Here is a 24,836-nt window from a genome sequence, read left to right on the forward strand (position 1 = left end):
ATGTAACTCCAGTTCTACGTGTGTAGCACCAGACAATGAAATTCTGTGGGTGAGTTGTCCATTGTAGTTGAATATTTTTTTATAAATAACTTGAAAAAATAATCTGAACCGTGAGATCATGTTTTGAAAGCAGCAGATCAACCAACAATTAATTCATTTTTGTCTTGTAGATACAGGCACAGGCTGTGGCTCAGGAGGTAGAGCAGTTCGTCCACTAATCGAAAGGTGGGCGGTTTGATTCCCAGCTCCTCCAGTCCGCATGTTGATGTGTCCTAGGGCAAGATACTTAACCCCAAATTGCTCCTGATAGCTGTGCCATCAGTGTGAGAATGTGTGTGAATGATTAGATTTCTTCTGATGGGCAGGTTGGGACCTTGCATGGTAGCCCCTGTACCCATTCAGCGAATGAATGTGTGTGAATGTGATTCGTAGTGTAAAAGCGCTTTGAGTGGTCAGAAGACTAGAAAGGCGCTATACAAGTACAGTCCATTTACCATTTACAAGTGTAATGGTTAAAACTACGGTGAAAAACAAGCACCAAACTAGTAAATAATGTCAGTAGTCAATTGTATTATTGTATTGAAGTACAAAACAGCCTTTTCTCTGTAAAAAAATGCATTTTTTTCCAGGGGCAGCAAGGCTGGAAATAGGACAGTGGTGTGAAGTGTCACAGGTGCAGCACACGCCTAGCCACTGCTGGTGTGGGGGTTGTACACAGAAAATAATAGGGGCGGCTGTTTTGACGCGCACCATTTGGCGGCAGTGTTTTGGCTTTAAGAAAAATAATTGGGGCAAAATTATATTACCTGAGTAATAAATAATTATCTGCTTTATCTATGTCATGCTTTTCACTACAATGCCTCTTAAGAAATACAGTACAAATGGAATGAAAATAAGATGTCTTTAAAAGGACTGTAAGCTTTACCGGCAATTTCCTCTATACTGTTGGCCCTCATATCCAGCATGACTGTGCCGTTGAGTATGCAGCTACGTAGTTCAAATAAACTGTGTAGAGACAGTGTAGCCACATAAGGCTTACTCCACCTCTCCCCACCATCTTCCACATCCTCCTCGAACTTGAGCCATCTGTAGATAAACATCAAGACAATACACACACACAAACACACACACAGATCAAAATGCTTTCATTGAACCACATATTGTAATTAACATGGAAATAAAATATGAATTGCATTATAGTTCAAAGACATCTCACTCCTTCTCATATGGCCCAGCTGCATTGTAACTCATACAAATTAAAATCTCGCTTTTCAGAGCGGATAATGAAGCACTGCAAACTGCGTGACTCATATTCCAAATCTGTCCCTTCGGTGAACACAAGTTTTATCGGTGAGGGACAATTTTGAAATGCCAGCCAAGTCACAATTACATTTTCAAACTCCAAGTTCTCAGTAAAATGACCCTGTTGATGTTGTTAATTTGTGACCTAAGGTTGGTATGAGCCTGGTCTGTGTATCTTGGTGATTTCCAATAGAAGGTGGCTTGAAAAAAAATCAAGTTTTGGGATCGCTGCAGATTTTGAGGGCTACATCACAGAGCAACAAAGCCAAATGCAAGTCTCTCCAGATAACTAGACAGTATTTTAATCATGTGGATAAAATACCAAATTATGGAAAAGTAAATCTCCAATAGACTCTTCCCTTAAAAATTAGGTGTAGCCATAGGATCCCAATACCTAATCATGGCTTCCAGTTTACCCCTAATCATGTTATTCTATCGTATGATTATTTTGAAAAGCTACCACACAAATTCTTAAAAAAAAAAATCACACAAAATAATATTCATAAAAAAGCTAAAAGATTAATGACACACTGTATTGTCTTTGTGGTTGTCATCATGCTGTTCACCCCTTCAAATGTTTTCTGACCTGGCAGTCTCCTTCCACTCAGTGGCACTGCCATCTCTGAAAGAGAGCTCGTCCAGCTCAGTGAAGAGGTCGTGGGGGACATGCTCCAGGTCATCGTCCTCTGTGCCCAAGATGAACTGCACCCGTTGGGATGGTGTGTCTGGACAAAGAGTGAGGAAAGGCCAAATGTCATACAGTATTTACAGGGATTACAATTATCTCATACATGCATATATGCTTTGATTTCCACCTTATAGTACAAATAAACCATGCTTATTATGAGCTGCCCCTGAAGTAAAATTCCTCAGTGTGCATTCAGATAGAGGAAGCTTGAGGAAAAAATCTGCCCACAGAAACAGAGATAAAATAAGAGGAAATGGCACTAAGAAACAGAAACTTCACGACCAGTTTGATTGAATGTGGAAGAGAATTTGTGTGTGTACATGTATGAGTTTGTGGCCTGTCAGCACAGTTGCGCTCATTCCTTCTCAAGCTAGATAGAGTAAAGTAAGACCAGTATATAACTGTATCTGCTTTTTCATTCTGCATCACAAAGAAAAACACATCTGCAGTCTTGATGCTGAGAAATCTTTTTAGGTGAAGTGCGCGAAAGAAAATAATGAAAACTCTGATTCTTTTCAGCAATCTTCTTCTCATGTCTGATTGAATTAGAGGCTAGATATCAGGACATCTGGAACCAGACTGAAAAACGGAAACAGATATGGCAGATTACAAGACTGAACACCACAGGGAGGCAGAAATGGAATGACTGGAAGTGAAGAAGGAAGCGTTATTTTCTGTTAGCACATTGGTACACTGTGTGGTGGGCTGGTATGAATTACGCACATGTCAGTTCATTTCATATAGGTGCTGCTGCTGTAAACCATTATTACACACCTAAACCTGAACTAGGGCTGGGTGATATGGACAAAAGCAAATATCACAATATTTTTGGCCGAATACTTCAGTATCAATATTGCGATAATATTGTAGGAATAACTACTGGTGCATTCACAAAATATTTACACAGTGAGATTTTTGATAAAATAATCATCAGTAATATGGATATAATGACTAAGAATGTAAAGGCAAATAATAGAACAGCTAGAACAGTCCAGTGAGTTCAGAAAATTACATCACTTTACTGTAATGCAGCCTTAAAACCAGGAAAAGACAACACTCATGCCATATCACGATATTATGATATGCAAAATCTAAAATGATATCTAGTCTCATATCATGATATTGATATAATATCGATATATTGCGCAGCCCTACACTTACACAAAAATGTATATTCAATATATGGGATGTAAGAGAAAGGGAAAACCTGCCAACTCCTTTTCATCAACGATTTGCAAAAATAAAAAGGGACTGATTATCATCTGCCCTATTCAAATAGAAGATAGATTTGTGTAGTAATAGACGGACACCTAACAGCATGTGAGTCTCAATAATCTAGATTCCCACCCAACTCAGCAGCTATGGGGGATTTGTGTGGGTCTCTGCTCAAAATGTTCTAGCAGCAGCATTAACTGTAAAGAGCAGACTGCTGTTTAAGAACATTTGTTTTATAAATCGTGATGTCCTCAGTGCCCTCAATGCTTGACATGACAACAACTGATAATGTTTTGGTGGTGTTGTCATAAAGCACAAGTTAATACATCATAGACTTTGAGGCATTGTTTGGGTGCTAATGAGTCTAGCAGCTGATGTGGTGCTGAACACACAAGCGCATATGTCATCGCTTAAAATGTCATAGCTTTCAATCACTGTCAGAGACTAGATCCCAGTGGCCTTTAATGCCTTTTAGAGCTGAATGTTTTATTCAGAACTGTTTGAAAGGTGGAGAGACACAGCAGGTTTGAGCAAAGTGCTGCTCTAAACTAGCAATCTGTGCATTGTTAAGGGAGGGTTTGATTCCACACAACATAATATCACACTTGCATCCCTTTCCTGTCACTCTTTTACCAACGAGGTTTGGCAGTAAAAAGTAAAAAACCCATTACTCTTATTAACATAAGCTTAGTGGCAATTCAAATCTACCAATCTAAGCATTGCATCACAGACTGGTAACACATACCGTATAACTAGCAATATATCTATATGTAAGGAATTTCTGTAAAATACAAGCACCAGAATACTCCCACCAATAAAAATAAATTGAGAGGTACACAGAGTCAAGCTAGTTCTATCTATTATGGATTGCAAGGGTTTCTGCTTATTGTCTGAAGCGAGTTCTGTGAGTGTACGAATAAACATAGCTGAAGGCTCTCAAAAGTAAGATATGCAAGGCACAGTACTGCTCTGATAGAAAAAGAGTAGAAAGGGGTATTTTGAGAGAGAAAATGAAAAAAAAGAGTTGTGTGTGAGTTGTTAGAAACTAGGGGCATTAAAACATTTAGGCTTTGTGTTATATGTTAGGAACACAGTCCAACCATAAGAAGGGGATTCCCTGCCATCTTCCTTCCCCTCCTCAGTGTCTCTCTCTTTCTTCTTTCGGTGGTGTTTGTGTCCTCGGTGGCGATGCCTCCGCTTGCTCTCCCTTCCAAGAGGAACATGGACGCCTACGTAGACAGCTCTGTGACCTGGGGAAAAGAAAGGAAGAATACCAATTCAGACACCTTTCCTGCACTCACATACAAAGTAAGGGGAAAATTAGGATACGATAGGAATGCAAGAATAGTATTTTGGAATAATACTAAAAGATAAAATAGCATAAAAGAAGAAATCACAATTTAGGTTATATCTTTACTATCATGATACAAACTGACTCAAAAATACCACTAAGTGGTGGTAAAGAGAAACATTTTAAAGAATTTCATGTTATTGGAAATAAAGCATGTTTTCTTATCATGTTGTTTGACAAAACAAATCAATACATATTTTGTATATAAAGGTCCATAACTGCTATATTTTTATATCATTCTGGACCTACACTGAAATCATGTTGTTTTCACGTTGTTCACAAATAAAGGCTCTGTAACATCTGATGGGTACAATCTTGACTATTTTTAAACAGCAAATTATGTTATTTCATTGCTCATCCACTAAATACAGCACTGTGGACTTGTGCTTCTGCTAGCAACAAAAGCAAATAAACCAACAAAGTATTTATTACGGTAATTCAAATTTCTCCCAGAGGGCATGCCATAATATAAATGGAATTCCAAATTCAACAAATTAACTGCTACTGTACATTTTATAAATACTTAACATACATCATAAAACTGACTATTTAAACCTTTTAAAAACAGTAACACAGTCCCACAAATGGACAATCGTATACAGTACAACTAAAATAACATCGGAAAGAAGTTATTTGTCTTCTGAGTGGTCCAGATAACCTACAAGGAAGAAACCAGACTACAAAACTGAACTTTTTCACCCCTCTGTTTTCCCCCAATATTTTATCAACTTCCCCTATTTATTGTTATTGCCACACAGGAACTCTGTTCTGAGATGCAAACGCCCTATTTCTGCCCTACATTCTCTGCCAATACTCATTTTTCTTAGATGAGTCACTTCTCTACAATTCAAGAGAGAACCCAGGAGGAATGAAACTGAGACGTGGCGCTCAGCGGAAGGCAGAAGCGACATACACATCGGGTGAACAGATGGAGAGAAACAGACAGAGAAGGAGGAGAAGAGGATGAAATAGAAAAGACAGAAAATGAAAGGAGAGGGTGGAAAAAAACTGACAGCTTAGCTAGACAGAAAGCAGAGGACTCAAGTGGTCTCATAAAAGCAGAGAATGGTATAAATGGAGATATTATTGAATGGAGGATGGAAAATATGAAGTGGTGGACCCACATAAAGACCGAGCGGTGAGCTGGAGGGGGGTGATAGAGAGACAAGAAAGGAGATATTGTAGTGGTAATATTGTTGGTGGTCCTGCTTCTCCACATGTAAACAGCACTGACACTTCATTAGATGGAACACTCCATCCATTATCTTATCAATAACTTTATTAAATTCATCAATCAATCACATAGTCAATAACAATGTTAACAAGAATAGATATACATTACAATATTAAAATATATATTTTAATTTTTTTGATAACTTAATAATAGCACAAAGTCAGAAGGGGAAATCTTTGTCTGTGTGGCTTTAAACTTACTTTCCAAATCCTCCTTTTCATAGTTGGTGTGTGGGGTGAAGCTGGTCTTCCCATGGTCAACTATTGCCTCCTCATCTAGACCCTGAGAAGGACAGGATGGAGGGAGAGAAAGCAAAAGAGATGAAGAGAGGGAGAAAATAGACATCAAGGTACACAATTAAAGACATAAGTAATGATCATCATGTATCCAGAATACATATTTTTCACAAGCAATTGGCCTTAAAGCAGTCAAAATATGTTTGGGGGTGATGTTTTTATGTTTTGAAAAATAAAACTATAATGAGACTTCTACATACAGCTCATTAGACACTAAATACTGCTCCACTGTAAGTGTTAGTCTTGGAGAGATACCAGTAGACAAAAACATGTCATAAAATATTAAAAGCTTGTCTGACACGCATTTGATAATGACAGATAATAGACTCTCATTACAAAGATATCAGATTTGATAGGTTTACTCTTTGGGTTGATTAAACCTTGTTTACTCCATTATCTGTGGAAACTGGAATGACAGATGTAGGATCTGTTGGTGAGGCAGTGGGAGATGAGTCTGTTCGTAGGAGCAGAACGTGGGGAATTACCAGGGTAGGAGCAAGGACCATCAGCTTACCAACCATCAGCATTACATGCTTAATCTCAACCTTGATCCCAAAGTCAGCCCAGGAATAATTCTAATCTTAACACTTAATCGGCCCTTGAAAAAGACCAGGCAGAACTTTGCTAAAACATTCAGTTTGAAACTCAAACTCACAAAGACAGACAAGCACAAGACAACACATGCACACACACACAAACAATACCATAAACCTTCAGAAGTCAAACCCAGCTAATACCAACCTTGTTATTAGTGGTCCCTTGATTCCCTGCCCTTAAGTGCCAGGACATTTAAGGCACAGAGACACTGTCTCCAATTACTACTGCATGTGTGGCCAAAAGAGAACAAAATGTCCTGTGAGATGTCACTGTGGGTCCATCACCAGACTACAGCAATGGATGTTATATGATATGGATGTCACTCTAGACCACAACTACAGAAAAAATAATAAAAGCAGACTCCCTTGGCTTCTTTCCACTTCATAACATCATATCCCCTAAATCCCCCCCCATATCAGTGATAACAAATACATTTAAATTCACACTAAACAAAGAAAAGCAAGCATCCATGCCAAATCCCTTCAACAACAGGGCACTGGTGTATTGAAAAATATACCAGAGTCGTGAGAAATTTGTATTTCGCAGTCCCAATAACTGTAATACTTCCAGCATGATGTATTGTGACCAGGAAGGAAACATCTATTTGAGACACACAGACATATAGGGTATATCACTACCACATGGTGACAGTGAGATAATGCTGCCTGACTGCCAGGTTCATAAGAATAGGCTGAATCAGGGGTATATGACAGTAAGTTTCTGACAGTTGATTGGCTGATAGTAGGGATCCTATTTTACAGTTTCTTTTAGTCCTGCTTTTTGTTTTTTTAAGCTTATGTTTTCATAACAGGTTGGGACAGGTTGCAAAACACAGTTTATGAGACTAAATAATAAATATTATTTTCTGCTCACAGTAGGTTGATCCCAAAATGACTACATTAAACATGCCACATTCAGTCTTTTATATAAGTAATATCATATAATCGACAGACACAGCATGTCAACGAAGCAAATCTGCTGTTCTCCTGCCTCATGGACAAACACTGATGCAACACAATCCCCAATTGGAGGATTCTTTCAATCTCTTAAACCAATCACAAGGAAGCACTGCTGCCAAGCAGGAGAGAGTGGAAACAAAAGGTGATGATGATGTTAGCCACATGCTGAAAGGATACATGATACGTGTATGACATCAGGGCCTCTCGTATCTTGGCTCTAACATGCCAGTCATCTCCACTGACCACAAAGAAATTTCATTCTGATGGAAAGCACGTACTGTCCATCTCCTGCTTTCCCTGTTTCATTACTGATGTACTACTATAAGCATGTCTTCAATGACATTCAGATTTCTGCACATATATTACCATAATCACTGCCCTGTTAGAACCCCACCTACAATGAATGATGCCATCTGTGATTGTGTTTGTGTGTGCACTTGTAAGCCTGTGTGTGTGTGTCTGTGTGTGTGTGTGCGTGTTTCTCAGTTGCTGGTGGATTTGCATGATAATGAGCAGCGTTGCTCTCTGACAGTGTCTTGATGAGGAGCGGCAATAATTCAGCTGCAGAGAGGCAGAAAAGCAGCAAGAAATTTATCTGTCCCTCGGAACTGGTGATCTTCTCCCCACAGCACTCCAAGGGCAGGTAAAACTGACCAAGGGTAACTAAAACTGGACTGAATCCTGATGGTCACTTGTGACAGAGAAGCACTGGAAACTGTCTAGGGTTTCAGACACATGGTAAGCTGCAATCAAGTCAGGACAGAGAACTGAAAGAGATGTCCACCTAAACAAATCACTACTAGCTTGTTTATTAATCTTACATATTTTAGTTGGAAAGTTTAACAAATTCTCTTGATTTCTTAGTTGAAGGGCACTGAAAAAAGCACTCTAGTGTAGTATTGGGAAAAAAAACCCACTCAATTCAAAAACCTAAGCATTGTCAGGGTCAAAACAAAATTAAATATCTTGTGATATATTAAATATGATTTTATTTATGGAACAAGTCAAACAAAATTAATTAACACAGTAAATCTTTTATCAGAGTTTGGCTAGTGGCCATAGCTAATTTCCCATTCTGCAAGAATCACGTGAACCAATGTTTACAAGCAAAGCAAACAACGCTGGTATATGTTTCATGAGTATCGTCTTATTCTTAAGCTTCTTAAAATACCACTTACATAAATCTGTCTCACTGTGCAACACCTGTTTACATACTAACATCCATTATCATGCGTTTTATGCATGTTGTTGTTGTGCCTGTTTAGCGAAGTATAGGCACGTGTTAAAGTCTTTTGTGCCCTTAACACCACGTTGCTTGGTACAATTTAAGAGCACATGATGCAACCTGTCACATAGCTTTGTTCAAAATAAACTCCTACTCTGTCACCCGCAGTCCCCAGGCCAGGGAGGTGATTGGCCATTATGGCCACAAAGCACAGCTGTGACTGGGCTACAGGAGCATTGCCAGTGGGGAGGGCAGAAGAATTGCCAGCTGAGTAAGATTCATTTCTTCCCAAGAAAAGCAACCATATAGTGACAGCAATAGGGGGCTATTGAGAGAAGGCAGATGCATCTCTGGCCTAATTTATCCAGTAAAAAAAAACAGACCACATGTGCCTAGCCCTGTTTTCTTACATATGTGGAGCCAGAGAGACCTTGTGTCCAGTGGTGATCATTGTGGTTGTTTTAAATATGCCACCAAACCTAAGTAGATCCAAACAGTGGATTAACTAGACTATACAGGAAATCCCAGTTAATGATCAAGATTAGAGGTGTAACAGTTCATGTAATCATCCTGAACCGTTCGATACAGGATGTTTGGTTCAGTACACGACTTTCCTCGGTTCAGTATGCTCCCTGACGCAAACAATTACTGTCAAAATACTTTAATAATCCACTTACTCTAATGGGTGGAACAATAATTCTAACACTTGAGTTCCACCCAGAACGTTTTGGCAGTGCACCACTTAGCTGTAGCATGCTCATAGATGTATGCTCACTGGCTTAGCCAAGTTACCCTGGTTACCCATGCTCATGTAGTGCCACTGCCGCCATTATTATTATAATATGCGCCGTTATCCCTGTATTTCAAACAATATCACGTCTCCCTTTCCCCCTCCCCTCTTTTTCGCTTTTGACTCAGGCTTTGAGTAAAGCCGTTCAGAACAACTATAATCACATTTGATTTCTGATGTGGTCAGACAACACGTTTTAAAAAACCAGTGCTGAGCAACCATAAATCAGCATAAAACAGCTGTCAGCAGGTGTCCTGACTCCTTGCAGGAAACAGAAAGTTTGTTTTCATTTTCCACTGCAGCACAACTAAACTGTTTTAGTAATAGTTTTGGCCAATGAGCCGTTGTTAGATGTTTATATTTTTCAAATAAAAGGATAAAAATATTATTTTCTTCCTTTCTTTTTTCCCCCTGCCAAACCGAAAACATTCTGAACAGTGACCCCAAAACTGGGGAACCATTACACCCCTAATCAAGATACAGAGATTCATGGAAACATCACTTGAAAACTTAAAGATCCATTCTCAGTGTATGTGCACTACGGGGCTTCAGGTTTCCACATTACACTTGTGTAAGTTGTATACTGGACCACAGTTAGCTTCCTAACTAGTTGTGATGTCATAAATCATGCTCATAGCCCCACACCTTAAACTGAGATGTTCAGTAAGCACAGAGAAACTTTCCTCCTTCAGAAGATGAAAGTGAAAACAGCCTTCTGGAGGCTAAACTAACTGAAGGAACAATAAGTATACATTTTTGAGTGGAGGGGGGCTTAAACAGTGGTATGAGCTTTATTCTCCATTGAGACATTAGTGCTGCAACATGACAGAAACATTACTAATGAGGATGTGCCACATTCTGCCATCCAATGACTGGCAAAATCTGAATTCAACTTTTACAGGCATCAAAAACCTATTTTCTCAAATCAGCTTCTTAATATGAGCAATGGTGTCATACATAACGCACAATGTTCTCCCAAAATTAGAAGTTTTGGTTATTTCATGTGAGAGATTCCTCTTTGTTTGAGCTCCTCTCAGTGGTTTGAAGTGGGTAGGGCTCATATCTGATCTGAAGTTTTAAGTGTTTAAATAATATTGTTTTTTTCAAACTTTAACATTATCTAGTCACAAATATTTAACCATTTTTCCAGGGGCTTTATTGCAGCAGTCTAATACTGGTCAAGGGGCATTTCTGTGAATTAATAAAGCATCTAATAAAGGGAGACAGACCTATTGTTTGCTCCTCAGATAATATAAAAGGCAATACATCATGGACACATTAATTAAAAACACAAACACAGAAAGCTTGACTACCTACTATAGTTTTTCCATGACGGATAAAAGGCTGGCACATTACGGTGAGTGTATCTGCATATGAGGATTTTCCCTGGCTTTTACAGCAGCTTAGGTGGTAAAAATCAGCATTGTGTTGGGTTTTATGCAGGGTTGGGGGATTTAAGGTTCACACAAACCTAAAGAGTGAACACAAGGCTTACCATGTGTGCATTCTCTAAACAAGGGATAGTTAAAGTTAAATGGGCATGTCAAATGGTATGGTCAGGACAGTCTTGTGAAATTCTGTTTATGTGTGTATATGGAGGTGTTTGTGATCAATATATAAACATGGCAATGCTTGAAAACAGCTTTGAAAAACCTAAGTTTAACTTAACTCTGTATGAGCTCATTGCCAAAAAGTATTATCCTGGGACAGTGCTGCTAGGCGATGGAAACATTACACACAGGATGTGCTACATACTAAGGAATTCAGACATCAACATAGTGTCTAAGTTCTATGGCATTTGTTGCGGCTAGATTTTGTGGTGTTGTTTCCGATAAACGCATGTAATAGGATGTTATAATACCTTGCACTGTGCTGCCTCAATAATTACTCAATTCACACCTCTGATACGGTCTTAATGAAAACATAACATTACAATCTTCACAGCTGTAACATTTATGGCATTGCAATTGTGCTGAATTATGTTATTTAATATTATGTAGAACAGATGTGCATGTTATTATGTCCGACGCTTTCCACACTTACAAGTCATTACAAACATTTATTTAAGTGCTTGTTGGAAAATATTTGCATATTTGTAACTTCACCAGAATTGAACACTACAGTACTAATTTTAAAAAGTAATGCATTACATTTTAATACATTTGAAATAATTTTATTGTTGTTTGACAAGATGTAGGTTAACCTCACTGTCGGGTGGGAGTGATTTAAACACATAGCAGTGATGCACCTCTTAAGCCAACCAGACAAGTGCCAACAGGCCTGGTTCCCTCTAATCTCAGGTCTTTGCCAGCCTTGCTTTGCTCGGCTCTGGTCCAATCGATAGAGACTGACGTAAGAGAGGTGTTACATAGTGAGAGACCTGTCCCTTGAGATTACAGAATATCTCTCTGTTATACAGAAACAAATGCATATTTACGCAGTACAGATTAGAATAGCAACATATATTTACTGCCAATTAATGTAAAATTATGTAACAAATTTGATTACATCTGAAAACAAAGAAAGAGAAATAGACAATGAGCACTTACACATGACTGTTAACATACAGCGATGTACATTTCAGTGTATATGTACATGTATCATGTGAAGTCTTTTCAGGAAGGCACATGCATCTATTTGTGCTTACAGGTGCTGAGTAACAAAAGCGAACACAAAAATAGCAATAACAAGTTGATCAGGCAGCTATGTTTTGCTGACTTTTGCTGACTAGCCATTCAATCCTTCCCATCCTTGGAGTCCCACCACATTTGGATAGGGCAGCTAACAAGCTTGTGTATACCTAATGTCTCCTGAGTGAAGATGCAGTTAAATCCCTTAGTTTTAACAGTTAGGAAGATAATTTACTCTGGAGAAATTATGAACATTATGAACAGATACTTCAAATAGTCTCCATTGGAACGAACATGCACAGTCTTTTCAGACATACACACATAAACACAAAGATCTCTGCCTCACAAATAGGGATAGGTATCGTTAGGATTTTATCGATACCGATATCAATACTGATACTTATCCAAATTTGTCAATAATTTGGAGAGTATTTGAGACTCACACATGAAAAGATGTGAAAGGAAGGATTCAACAGTTACTTTATTATTACTTAATTGCAGAAATAAGTTAATAGTTTCCTGAGTTTCCTGTATATATACATATATATATGTATAAACATAAATATACATATATGTGTGTATGTATATATATATATATATATATATATATATATATATATTGTGGCTGCTGCTTGACTGACATTGTCTATGGGATTATTTAGGAACATAAATAAGAAGTGCTTAAAACCGATGCTAACTGTGTCCTGAGTTAATAACTACAGACTTATATTTATATCGATAACGAGTGTTACCTTTACTTGATGAGGTCGAGACAGTCGCATTTTTAGTTTGGCAAATCCCATCAGCATCGGAGCCAGGAGGCTGCACTGAGGATGTAGGTACAGCAGCCGCTTTGCTAAAGCAGTCAAACACGCTGCACTGTTTCAGATTTATATAATGTTGTATTTGTAAGTGTTTCATGAGGTTGCTGTTGTTACCCCCTTAACACGCAACTACCTTTTAACAGATATTTCATTTGGCTGCATTTGCATTAAATTTAGTAAATTGAGCCCACACTTTTGAATGTTTTTCTCTGTCAGCCATGACTGGAGAGTACAGAATGTAAACATGAAGTTACGCAACATCAAATGTAATCGCCTGACGCTAGCAGCTTTGTCATCATTGGGGACGGTTAGGAATTTGAAAATGCCTACTATGTTAGAATGAATTAACGTTACATAAATACCGACAGCAGCACCATTTGTCCAGAAGTTTATCAATATTTTGGTACTGACCAGTCAGGAACCAGTACCAATTTTGTACTGGTTACCTATAACTACTCACAAATGTTTTCCCTTCTCTTTATGTGTGCCTGATTTTAAAATTTCCCTCTTGCTCATTGCTCCCAATCTGGGCATATCAATTTTTGCCATCAGTGCTTCTAGCTAGACTGAATGGAAGCAAGCATTTCATTTCATGTCACTTCAGTCAATAAACATCATCTCTATTGACAGCAGGCATCTTGTTTGTATTCAGCTACCTTGGCAGACCCATTTTCACCCATCTCTCCCTGATACTCTTCTCTCTTCCTTCCTGTTCTCCTTGTCCCACTCCTTCATTATCATTAAAGATTAAAAGGGAAATGTTTCCATTTCGAGAGGCGTGTCTAATGAGGCAACAGCTTCCCTCTTTCACATTATCCTCCTTCATCCTCACACCTTTTTTCCTTCTGGCCAATGTAATCACCACCTGCCCCATTTGTTAGCACAGACCACAACTCCACTCTACATCACAAAAACACAAGAGGACAAACCATTATAAACACTGCACACACAGCTACTGGATCCCTTTCAAGTGCAGACCACGACAGTTGGGCACACATAAACACACACACACACACACACAGGACCAGATGTACCGTAAGCACATGCTCCCCTTCACTCTGTTCGTCCATTTAGATCCTAAGCAAAGGCAGCAGGGATGTTAGCCAGTTTCTTCTATCGGAGGGTTATCTCTTGTAGAACGTATGTGAGCTAAGCACTAACAGAGACACAGTCGCACTCGTCTGTTCCCTCTTCCTCTGCTCATCTCTTTATACAGAGAGAGAAAGAGAGAGAGGGAGCAAGCTGCTTCAGAACACACAGTGCTCTGCTCTACCCTGTCAGCCCGCTCTTTGCTCAGCAGCCAATCCCACCATTCCACCATGAATATTTTATTCGCCCAGCCAAGAGCTTAAAAACACACACATACACCCAACCACACAGAGGACATACACACACACACAGTTGGAGGACATACAAATGCTCACCCGCTGAGGTATTCAGGTCACAAATGAAGAGCCACTCCCAGCACAGATAAATAGAAACAAGCACACGCGTTGGCTTGGCATTCTTCAGAGGGTGCAATGAGTTGAAAAAAGCCAGATAGCAGTGTATTCATTAAGACTCCACATCATGCCTTTGTGCCTTTGAATTTGACATTCACAATTCTTATCATAGACTCAAGGTTGGACATGTCTTTCGACAACCTGTAATTTCACGAAGAACTATGGTTCAATATAAAGTGTGGGTGAAATTAAATAGAAAGGTTGGAACCTAACAGCTGAACCTACACGGAGCTGAAGTACCAAGAAAATTTGACTGGCCAGAGTTCTTGTGCAGAGTGGACAAACAGCAAGGCCATATGCACTAGTATCATGCAGCTAACTAGCTTTTGTTGTGGTACAAAATTGATTTTTTTTATCATTTACACAATAATTTGCAGCTTTGACCTTATACAGTTTTGTATACTGGCACTGCGCTAATGTTCATGGGGTTGAACACATTCAGACTACAGAGTTGATGAACAACAACAGCATCCTTCTGATAGCCACTAAGAAGTTTTACCAGAACTGCTTTACCAAGTGTCAACCATGTCTCAAACAACAACAAAGGGGAATATTATCATGAACAGTACAGATAACAACTGGTTACTATAGCTGTGCATTACATCCAGTGTCCCGGCCTGCCAAGGGCAGCAGATAAAATGTACATCCAGTGAAGAGGGGTAGAGTCATGTTTATGTTATGTTATGTTATTGGAAAAATCAGCACAGCCTGAATGAAAGAAAAGAATTGGATTTAAACTCAAGTCTTTACCAAACATTTTATTGGACAATGTATCTTTCTGTTCATGGTATTTTGTATATCTGTGGACAAAGAAGTGTCAATGTAGGTCTGTGGTGGTAGGCACCTTTGGACTGGATTTGACAGCTTCTCCTCATTTCCAGTAGGAACAAAATACTCAAGTTCAAACGCACTTTTTAGGCACAACTCTAATCGCAAATGTAAAGAAATTCAGCATATGAGGAGTAAGTAAATATAAATATATATTATATATTACGTAAAGGATAAGTAATTGCCTTAAAAGCAAATCCTAGGAGGGTTGGATCAAGGTCCAGTTGCCCTCGATTCAACCTTCCTTCGATAACCATGACCTGGATGACGGTGAATCTTCACAGACATCTTAAAAGCAACTGCACTGACTCTTACTCAAGTTTAATCATACATCCTGTAGTGCTCTGTTTCAGCTATCACGCTGTCTATGAAAATGCAACTTTGTGTAATTCTTGTCCTAAAAAACCCAAAAATTCCTGGAAGCCATCAATAGCACAGGAGTAGGGTGTAGTTATCGCATATGCGGATAGACAGTGTACGACTACTGTATGCCTAGAAGATTTGCCTCCATGGAAGAAATCCAGGAAGAAACACATGAGACTCTGGTCATGGTGATAAAAGATGACTACAGGAAATGTATAATATATATACTTTCAGTTTCTAGTTAGATAGGAGGACAGGAGGATTTTTTGGCACAGGGTTGCGTGTGCACCTCCTAGTTTTTACACAACCAAGAAAGAGGCTTTGGAGACAAGGATTAACCTCTCAAAGTCTTAGATCCAATTATCCTTACCAGTTTATATCATGACCCACCAAGAAATCAAGTTCCCCTAATATGCAACCATCAACACTCAGACCACTTAGCAAACTAATGGAGTTGATGAGTTTTCTAAGTTTTCCTGTAATCAGATGAGGTTTCATATCCTCTCTGTAGACTTAGTGTAGACGGATACAAATACATTATTTGGACATGCACAGATGATGCCCTCTGAACTGATGCTTGACTGATGCTCCACAGGTGCTACTTTTACCTCATGTTCTGATATTAAAGCGTGGCATCTTGACAGTAGAAGAACTTACCAGCTGAAGTTAGGGACTGTCTAAAAAGCACATCTTTCAGATTTTTGTCAATGGCATTCTCATTTTATTTATCTTATTTTAATTTTAAATTTTTTATATTTTTATTATTATTATGATATTTTTTATCATGTATTATGGTCCAATGAGGTACTATGGCCAGTTTTTGTTAATGGCTCCCCATTTAAAAAAAGAAAAAAAATCATAGACACTTCAGACCAACATTTTTTTCAGTCATGAAATATGTATTTCTGGCTTGTATGTTTCTAGGGCTGCCACGATTAGTCGATGTAATTGACGACGTCAATGCTGAAAACGCATCAACATCAACATTTTAAATCAACGCATTTTTATGAATTTACCTTTTTGATTCCCAAAGCGCTTCAACTCATTGTAACGAATGTTTTTCTTCAATATCACTACTTAAATGCTGCGTGCATGACGTCAGTTGTCATTTTTGGCTCCAGTCATTGGTCGGCTCCAGTCAACACTGTGGTCAACGCCTCAGTTTTAAATCATGTTCGGCTGCAGCACAGTCCAAGTCCGACTCAGTGGCGAAAGAGGTTACATGAAAAGTTTCCAAAGACCCTAACCCTTCGAAAGTATGGGTGTACTTAAAATTAGCACAACACAAAAAGGTGATTTGTACACAGTGCAAAGTTTTGATGGCATACCACAGCAGCACTAACGCTATGCACAAGCATCTGAGGAGAAAGTACACAGGCGCTATTCTGGATGATGGACCGCCAGAAAAGGTGAAACCACTGTAAGTGTTGTCTAATCACATTTATTAAATTACCATTAGTAGGGAGAGCTTTTGCTGTGCCATAATATTCACTCTACTATTAAATAGACATAACTTAGCATTCAGGCTAAACTCAGGACAGAGGAACAATTCTTATAATTTTCCCCTACCATTAGCCACTGACATGAAGCCAATATCAGATATCCAGTGGCCAAAAACACAAGGTTTCACTGAGGTAGTGCAAAATTACTAGAAATGTTCCTCTGTCCTGAGTTTAGCATGAATGCTAAGTTACGTCTATTTATAGCAGCTTGTTGGGACATGTACCTTATCTAATTATTTTATTTATGCCATTATTTTTGAGCACTTTTCTTTGTGAAGGGAATGCCATAAATAAAATAGATAACATTTGAATAATTGTCATCACTATAATTAAAGGTGTAAGTTAAAGGAACATAGGGAATATTACTGTCTTTATTATACATGTTAAATAATTATGATGTAATTGTTTTTCTCCTCTCTTTCTCTCTTGCTCTCAGTAAAAGGCAAAGCCATGTAAGCAAATTCCTGAAAAAGAAGGATTGCTCACCACAATTTTGCAACAGCTCTTACTGATAGTGTCCTCAACATGATCATCAAAGACATGAGACCCCTGTCAATGGTAGGAGATGAGAATGCTTCACCAACATGATGAAGAAGAAATATAAGGACGAATTCCAGAAAGTCAAACTTGCCCAGTCCTAATCCAGTTCCATGGTCAGTTTAACAACAGATGCATGGACAAGTATTGCCACAGAGGCATACTTCGGCATAACCTGCCATTTTATTAACAATTACTGGGAGCTCATAAGCTATAGTTTGACTACTATGCCACTCAAAGAGTGACACACTGCAATGAATATTGCATCCTGAACTGAAACCGCAACTGAGAACTTTGGAATTTCTGCAAGTAAAATCAAGACTGTTATGCATGACAATGCAGCTAATGTAGTAGCAGCCCTCAATTTGTTGGAAGAGAGGCATGGGATATCTTCAATCTGCTGTGCTGGCCACACATTACAACTAGTGGCAAATCATACACTGTAGAATCCACAAATTACAAGAGCAATTGGCGCTGCAAGGTGCTTGGTGGAACATTTTAAAAAGAGTGAACTTGCCAGCTCAAAGCGGGCAAAACGGGCAACCCTAAACACAAACTGAGTCAAGATGTTAGTGTAAGATGGAATAGCTCTATGATCAGCCTCCTGCTAGAACAGAAGTGGACTGTTAGAGCAACTCTGTCAGACACAGACGTTACACCAAGAGGAAAGCATTTCCATGACCTCAAAGCTGAACAGTGGAGCCTGCTGGAGGAGCTAGAACAAGCGCTCAAGCCATTTAGTGTGTTACTGTTTATCTTAGTGGGGAGTCATATGTGACCCTCTCCTCTCTACATGCACTCATTAAAGGACTGATGAAGTCAACACAGAATGCAGCCTTTGACAACACCCATATGCAGGAATTTAAGGCTGCTGCAGCACAGGAAATCTCAACAAGGTGAGAGGTTGAGATGGCCTACAAAGATGATGCTACAAACACTAGTGTAATTGGAGCTGCCCTGGATCCCAGGTTTCGCAGACTGAAATTCCTTTACCCAGAAGAAAGCCTGAAACTGCAGGTGAAAGTGCAAGTCCTTGCACTAGAAGCAAAGAGGAGAGTGACAGAGAATCAGCGACAGCAGCATACCACAGAGGCCCTAATATCAGCGTTACAGAGAAGAGGTCTGTGTCTTTGCTGGATGCATTGCTTGGGTCGGACTCAGGAGAAATATCCAGCCAGAATGAAAATGGGGATGAGGCAGATGTCATCAGTCATTCAGTGAGAGAAGAGATTCTAGATTTTAGAGCCTCTACCTTAAAAGTACAGATCCTCCGCAGTGGTGGAAAGCAAATGAGGCAAGGTTTCCCTCTCTGGCTGTTCTGGCAAAGTCTTATTTGCATACACCTGCAACATCTACACCTTCTGAGCCTCTCTTCTCCACAGCTGGAAACATAGTTTCCAAGAAAAGAGCTAGTCCAGAAAATGAGGGCCGGAGTCACACACCACCTCAGCTGCTGTCATCAATAATAAACATCTTAAATGCTGGTGAGTTTATATAATATTAAAGTTACACAGTATGTCGATATCTATGTGTATAAACATAACATTGTTGCCATATTTATGCCTTTATGACGTTATTTTGAGTGGGGATAGAGCAGCTACAATGTTAGCATAGCTCTGATCGATCTGATCTCCATTCAAAAAACAAGCATTTTAAAAGTCGTCTTGCAGACAGACCTGACAAAGGATGAATTAAGGTTTTTTACAAATCGACATCATGATGTAGTTATTTCAGCATCCTTTTGATCCGTTTATTACAATTAGATCACAGCAAAATCTATGTTTATTTACACAAACCACTGCTCTGAACAGGGTTGTTTAGACAGGATGAGAAGGCTGCAGTGGTGCTTGATCCTTTTGGTATTTTGACCAAAGCATGTCAGATACATTTATTAAGACCCCAGGGAATGGTGTTAACTTGTGGAAAAGGGGTATAATATGGCCCCTTTAATAAGGGGTTTAATAGAAACGTGGATGTCTTTTGGAGTTCCACTACTGACTTAAATAATAATCCTCTTTTTATTTATTTTTATCATGTTGGAGATGCTAGTTTAAACCTACAGTTTTGCACTTTAATATGTAAACCTTTATTTACATTTTGTTTTGTGCTGCATTATACAAAGACATACAGTTGGTTGTCAAAATAAAATGAACTTAAATGAAATGGTCAATTTGATTTTTTGGAGGAAAATTAATCACTTAGATTAAACGACTAATCAGTAAAGCGGTCGACAGATTAATCGATAGAAAAATAGTTGTTTGTGGCAGCTCTATATGTTTTCACTAACCTCTTGTTCTTTTTCCACTATTGATTTCCATCTGGACTATTAACAGTTACAGAGCTTTCATTTATACTGAGTTTAGACTTTTTACAATTTTTTTTAAAGGTGGGCTTCAAATACAAATCATGTTTTCTTATCTGATTAATTCAGGTACAGGGATAAATTATTACAATTATTTTGTACACTCTGTGAGGAGCTAAACTAATGTGTAGGAGGAGTACAAATGAGAGTTGAAAACAATTAAATGCAGAAAATTCATAAAATTACCTATAATGACATTGGTCTGTGTGCACACAAGCTTCAAAATGTCAGTGTTTTAGTCAATCAATAGGGCTCAAATCAAAGACCTCCTATTAGTAATCTGACAGCTAGAAAAACAGACTTGTGACCGCATGTTGCTGCTTTGAATCCCCACACCAGTCAGAAAAACTCCCCTTCCTGTTGATGGACATCTGACTAAGGGCAAGACATACTGTATGTAGCTTCACCCAAGTGCATTGAAATGTGTTGTATAAGAATATGTATGAGACACAGAGATGATCATGCAAACTGGATTGCCCTCCTCTAGCTAACCAGAATCATTCTCAGATTTAAATAAAACTTTCTCTATGAGTCAAAAAATTACAAGGCAATGGTATTCCCAACTGTGTAATTTTCTAATTCCTGTAGTGGACCTAGTCATTGCCTCCGAGAAGCACTTAAAAGCTTGTGGCCTGTGGTACTGTTTAATCACATCATACATTCTGAGTACATTTATATTTTCCTATAGAAAGTAGACTGTGCAGTTACACTCTCTGTTTACATCGTGCACAGGCTCTCTGTTGTGTTCCCGATTAGCCTATAGCTGATTATAGTAGGAATTAATTCTTTTTATCGTATTATCAGAATAATATTGCTGAAAAGAACAGAGCACCCTCTGACTGGCAAAGAGGCTCATTCTGTGTAATTACCCATTAAAAGCAATGCCATACAGAAGAGCTTCATGAAACACTCACTAACCCTGGCAGTAAGTGCTGAGCCAATAATAGTTCAGGTCATAGAGCCCATACTGGCAGGACTCAAACCCTCTTTCAGTAGTGGGACAGCAGGATGTACAAATCCCTCTCTTACTGGCAAGCTGGCAAACACCTGTGGAAAAATTAAATGAAAGCTACTACTGTTGAGCCAAATTACTGTAATCTATAAACAGAGATGAGGGTGAAAATGTATTAGGCAAAATATGACCAAACACAACAAAATGGGAATCAGTTATGAGAGTTTTGACTGTGATTATCACTTGACAACCATGCTTGACAGTTTTTAAAATAAATTGCACATGATTATTACCTTCAAGACAGCACAGTACAGAGGCTGCGTTACACAAAAGAATTTAAACAAGCCTCATTTTCCTCACCCCTTATGGATGTTGTGTTCATCAGAAAATAATGCAATTAGGCTCAAATAAAAGAAAAAGAAACGTCCTGCATGGTTTGAAAATGAATGCTTGTCTTAAAATCATTACAGAGCTAATACACAACTTAACTAAAAAGGAACTATACAACTGCTATTAAAACCCTACTGTCTTTCTGTGTCAGAAAATCATTAGCCCTTTCACCACCAACTCAACCTGACTGAAAAGGATGTGATGCCCATGGGCCTTGACTTGAGCACACACAATACAGGTTAAACAAGTAAAACCTGGCCATAATAAGAGCTGCTTGTTTCCTTTGCCATTTCCTTTATGAAATGGTAATAACCTCATCTCCAACACTGGGGCTCATCAAACATCGATGCCTTCGAGTAGCTCTCTCCAAATGCCACAAACAAAGACTCCTTTACAGACTCCTGACAATAACAGTGGTCAACCAGCCTGAAAATAACAAAAGTGTCTTGTTAAAACCAGATTCATGTTCTTTAAAACATGCACGCACGGGCTGAATGTCCTGCTCACAGTTTAACAATGGTTTGTTCTTCACTGTGTGAATTTTGATGGGTTAACAGTTAATGAACCCAGAGAAACCATTATGCATCAGGCAGTTGGATTATTTCCCAAGGGATCCTGTCTTCCTGACTTCCATGCCTAGGGAGGGAATGAAGTAAGCAGCTATACAGCGACTCCTTTTCACTGGGCAGCCAGGGGTCAAGTTTCGTCAGAAGCATGCACATGTTCATGCATGCACACATATACATATAGGCGCACACACACACATGGTAGTGGACAACCCTACACCAAGCCAGTCAGCTGGCTGTGCATTTTAAACTTAGCAGTGTAACCAGTTTCTTTTTTGGGGTTGTTAAACACTGCTGTGTGTTTGATGCTCATCATCTCATGTGTGACTGTAAGGTTACACCTAGCAAACAGGATGTTCGTGTACACTCACCCACAACTCAGTTAAAACATCATAAAGACAAGAATGTGGTAGTTGCTGTGTCAGCTACTGTAATTCACGTGTCTGATATTGCGGGAAATGGTTTCTTTTTCGGTTCCAAGTCTAACCTCTTCTCGTTTCACAAGCTTGCAACGGCAAAATTAGCAGCATTTCCTGTCACAACAACGCTGATCTATTTTAGGCGCATTTTATATGCAAATTAGCCTTTTATTAATGTGCTCTAAAATGTTCCAGCAGATCTTACCAAGTGTCTTGCTGGGACAAAGAACATCAAGAAGCGGACTGGTGAACCTGTTGAGCATTAGGGGATGTAAGCCACGGCACAAAGCTAACGTAACGTTACTGGTAACGTATATACAGTAACGTTAGCTAACGTTAAGTTAATTAATGACAGGCTTATAAACTTGACAGACCTACTCAGACAACACCAGAGGCTTATCATGTCTAATTATATGTAAGCTTAATGCTTGAACAAACGACGCTGTCCAAACTTGTCAGCTAACATGACATTTATTTATTAGCGTTAACTTCAGGTACTAACGGTAATAACGTTAACGCTAACTGAACAGGCTTGCCCGGCTATATTTCATTAGCTAGCAAGTAATATCTAGTAAGCCTTGAAGACGAGCCAAACACCTAAAAACCGCCAGGAAAACACATTCCTACAAACTGTATATTTTAATAAACGCTTATACGAGGGACCTGAACACAGCTTGTACCCATGCCACGTGTCAGAACTAGAAAGCCGGCTAACAATAGCAGCCGCCGGATGGTGCCTCACTGAATCTGACTCCCAAGCATCCCTACTACTTCTCCGGCTGCTTGGCAAACAAGGGGTAACCCCGGACAAAGAGCCATACAGATATAACGGCGGGCTAACGGTTATCTGTGTCGTGCGGGTACTTACTGTTCTCAAGAGGGGCCTCATTTGTTCCGAAGGTTCTTCCATTTCACCTGCTGCCAGTCTTCTGCCCACCGTTAGCTGTTTTTTTGCCGGTTGATGTGCAGAGGAGACCGGGCTCGGTGACACTTCAGTGAACTGAGGGTTGGCTGTGCTTTCCCTGACGACGCCGTAAGGACACGCCTCCATAATGATTGACAGTGATGGATTGCCAATACGCTTTCAATAGCCGGCGTTTTCAGCCAATCAAATCCAAGAACGTAACGATGGAGTTGGGGGCTAGTTCCTTGTTGCCTCAAAGTCCCAAGCGGGCTTTTTGTGTTACGAAGTTGGACGTACAATAGCTGTTGAAATCCATAACATATCCATTTGAATTTTACCCTAGATCCACAAATTTTAAATCATTTTGGATTACTGGAAGATTAAGATAATGGATTTGAATAATTTAGCGTCAATGAGGAGTAAGAACAAGCTATTTGACATCATATCACTCTTTAAGCTACTTAAGGTCTGTTTTAAAACAATAGTCAGGTGTCAAATGAACATTGAAATAGGATTTTCTCTCCACAATCAATCCTCCTGTTCATACTGACCATTAGAAGATTCCTTCATAATGCACTTACACTGTAAGTGATGGGGGACAAAATCAACAACCCTCCTGTGCAAAAATGTATTTAAAAGTTTATCAGAAGCTAATATGAAGCTCCAGCCATCCAAATTAGTCAAATCAAGTAGATGACATTACAGACCTTTTAGTGCCAAAGTCCCTCTTTTTGTTACTATACTGCCGCAGCTCAACAGGGAAACACTGTCTGAGGAAACACAAAGAGGGAATTTGATGCTAAAAAGACTGTAAATGTGTCAAATACTTGATATGACTAACTTGGACAAGCCTCATATAGGCTTTAGATAAACGTTTAAAGGCATTTTTTGCACAAAACGACTATATGGACACACTGTGGATTTTGGCCTCCCATCACTTACATTGAAAGTACATTTGAAGGGGATTTTTTAATAGCCAGTATGAACAGGAGGAATGATTACAGCTAGGAAAACCTCTTTCTGCTACTGACCAATCTGTAAATAACATGGATTAATACTAAACAATTAAATTACTATTCATGTTTTCTAATGCTGATAGATATTTGTTTACATTGGCAATTGTAAGTAAATTAGCAGTAAAATAAGCTCTATTCTCATTTACGATAAGAAAAGAACATTTAGTTTGGAATTACAACATCAGTGCCCTGCCCTAAGTTTCAGTTAACAAAACTTGAACTAGGTATGCCTATGTTATCTTTTGCAAATCCATTTGCAGCCATGAGGAAAGTGCAGACACTCTTCACATACATTCATTCACTGTCAAATGACGTCACTGTCCCTGTTGTCTTCTTAATCCTCCTCCTAGGCTATAAAAGTCAAACATTTTACCTTTTCCAAAT

General features: G+C 39.0%; 1 protein-coding gene across 10 annotated transcripts in view; it reads right to left on the bottom strand.

Moving 5' to 3' along the window:
• The window catches only part of LOC122970434 (sodium bicarbonate cotransporter 3-like), a 47,716-nt gene extending 24,129 nt beyond the window's left edge, over positions 1-23,587 (bottom strand). For 9 of the 10 annotated variants that reach the window (XM_044336572.1, XM_044336565.1, XM_044336571.1 and 6 more), the window contains exons 1-5: positions 23,401-23,587; positions 5,991-6,072; positions 4,306-4,455; positions 1,889-2,027; positions 926-1,086 (exon numbers count right to left, since the gene is read on the bottom strand). In XM_044336572.1, the coding sequence (XP_044192507.1) occupies positions 926-1,086; positions 1,889-2,027; positions 4,306-4,455; positions 5,991-6,072; positions 23,401-23,583 (715 nt within the window). In that variant the 5' untranslated portion in view covers positions 23,584-23,587. Of the gene's footprint in view, positions 1-925; positions 1,087-1,888; positions 2,028-4,305; positions 4,456-5,990; positions 6,073-14,145; positions 14,308-23,400 lie in introns of those variants that run through there. The other variant, XM_044336570.1, reaches the window with a different exon arrangement.
• Positions 23,588-24,836: the final 1,249 nt, after the last annotated feature.

This window comes from Thunnus albacares, chromosome 19 (genome assembly GCF_914725855.1).
Source record: "Thunnus albacares chromosome 19, fThuAlb1.1, whole genome shotgun sequence".
Lineage (NCBI taxonomy): Eukaryota > Metazoa > Chordata > Actinopteri > Scombriformes > Scombridae > Thunnus > Thunnus albacares.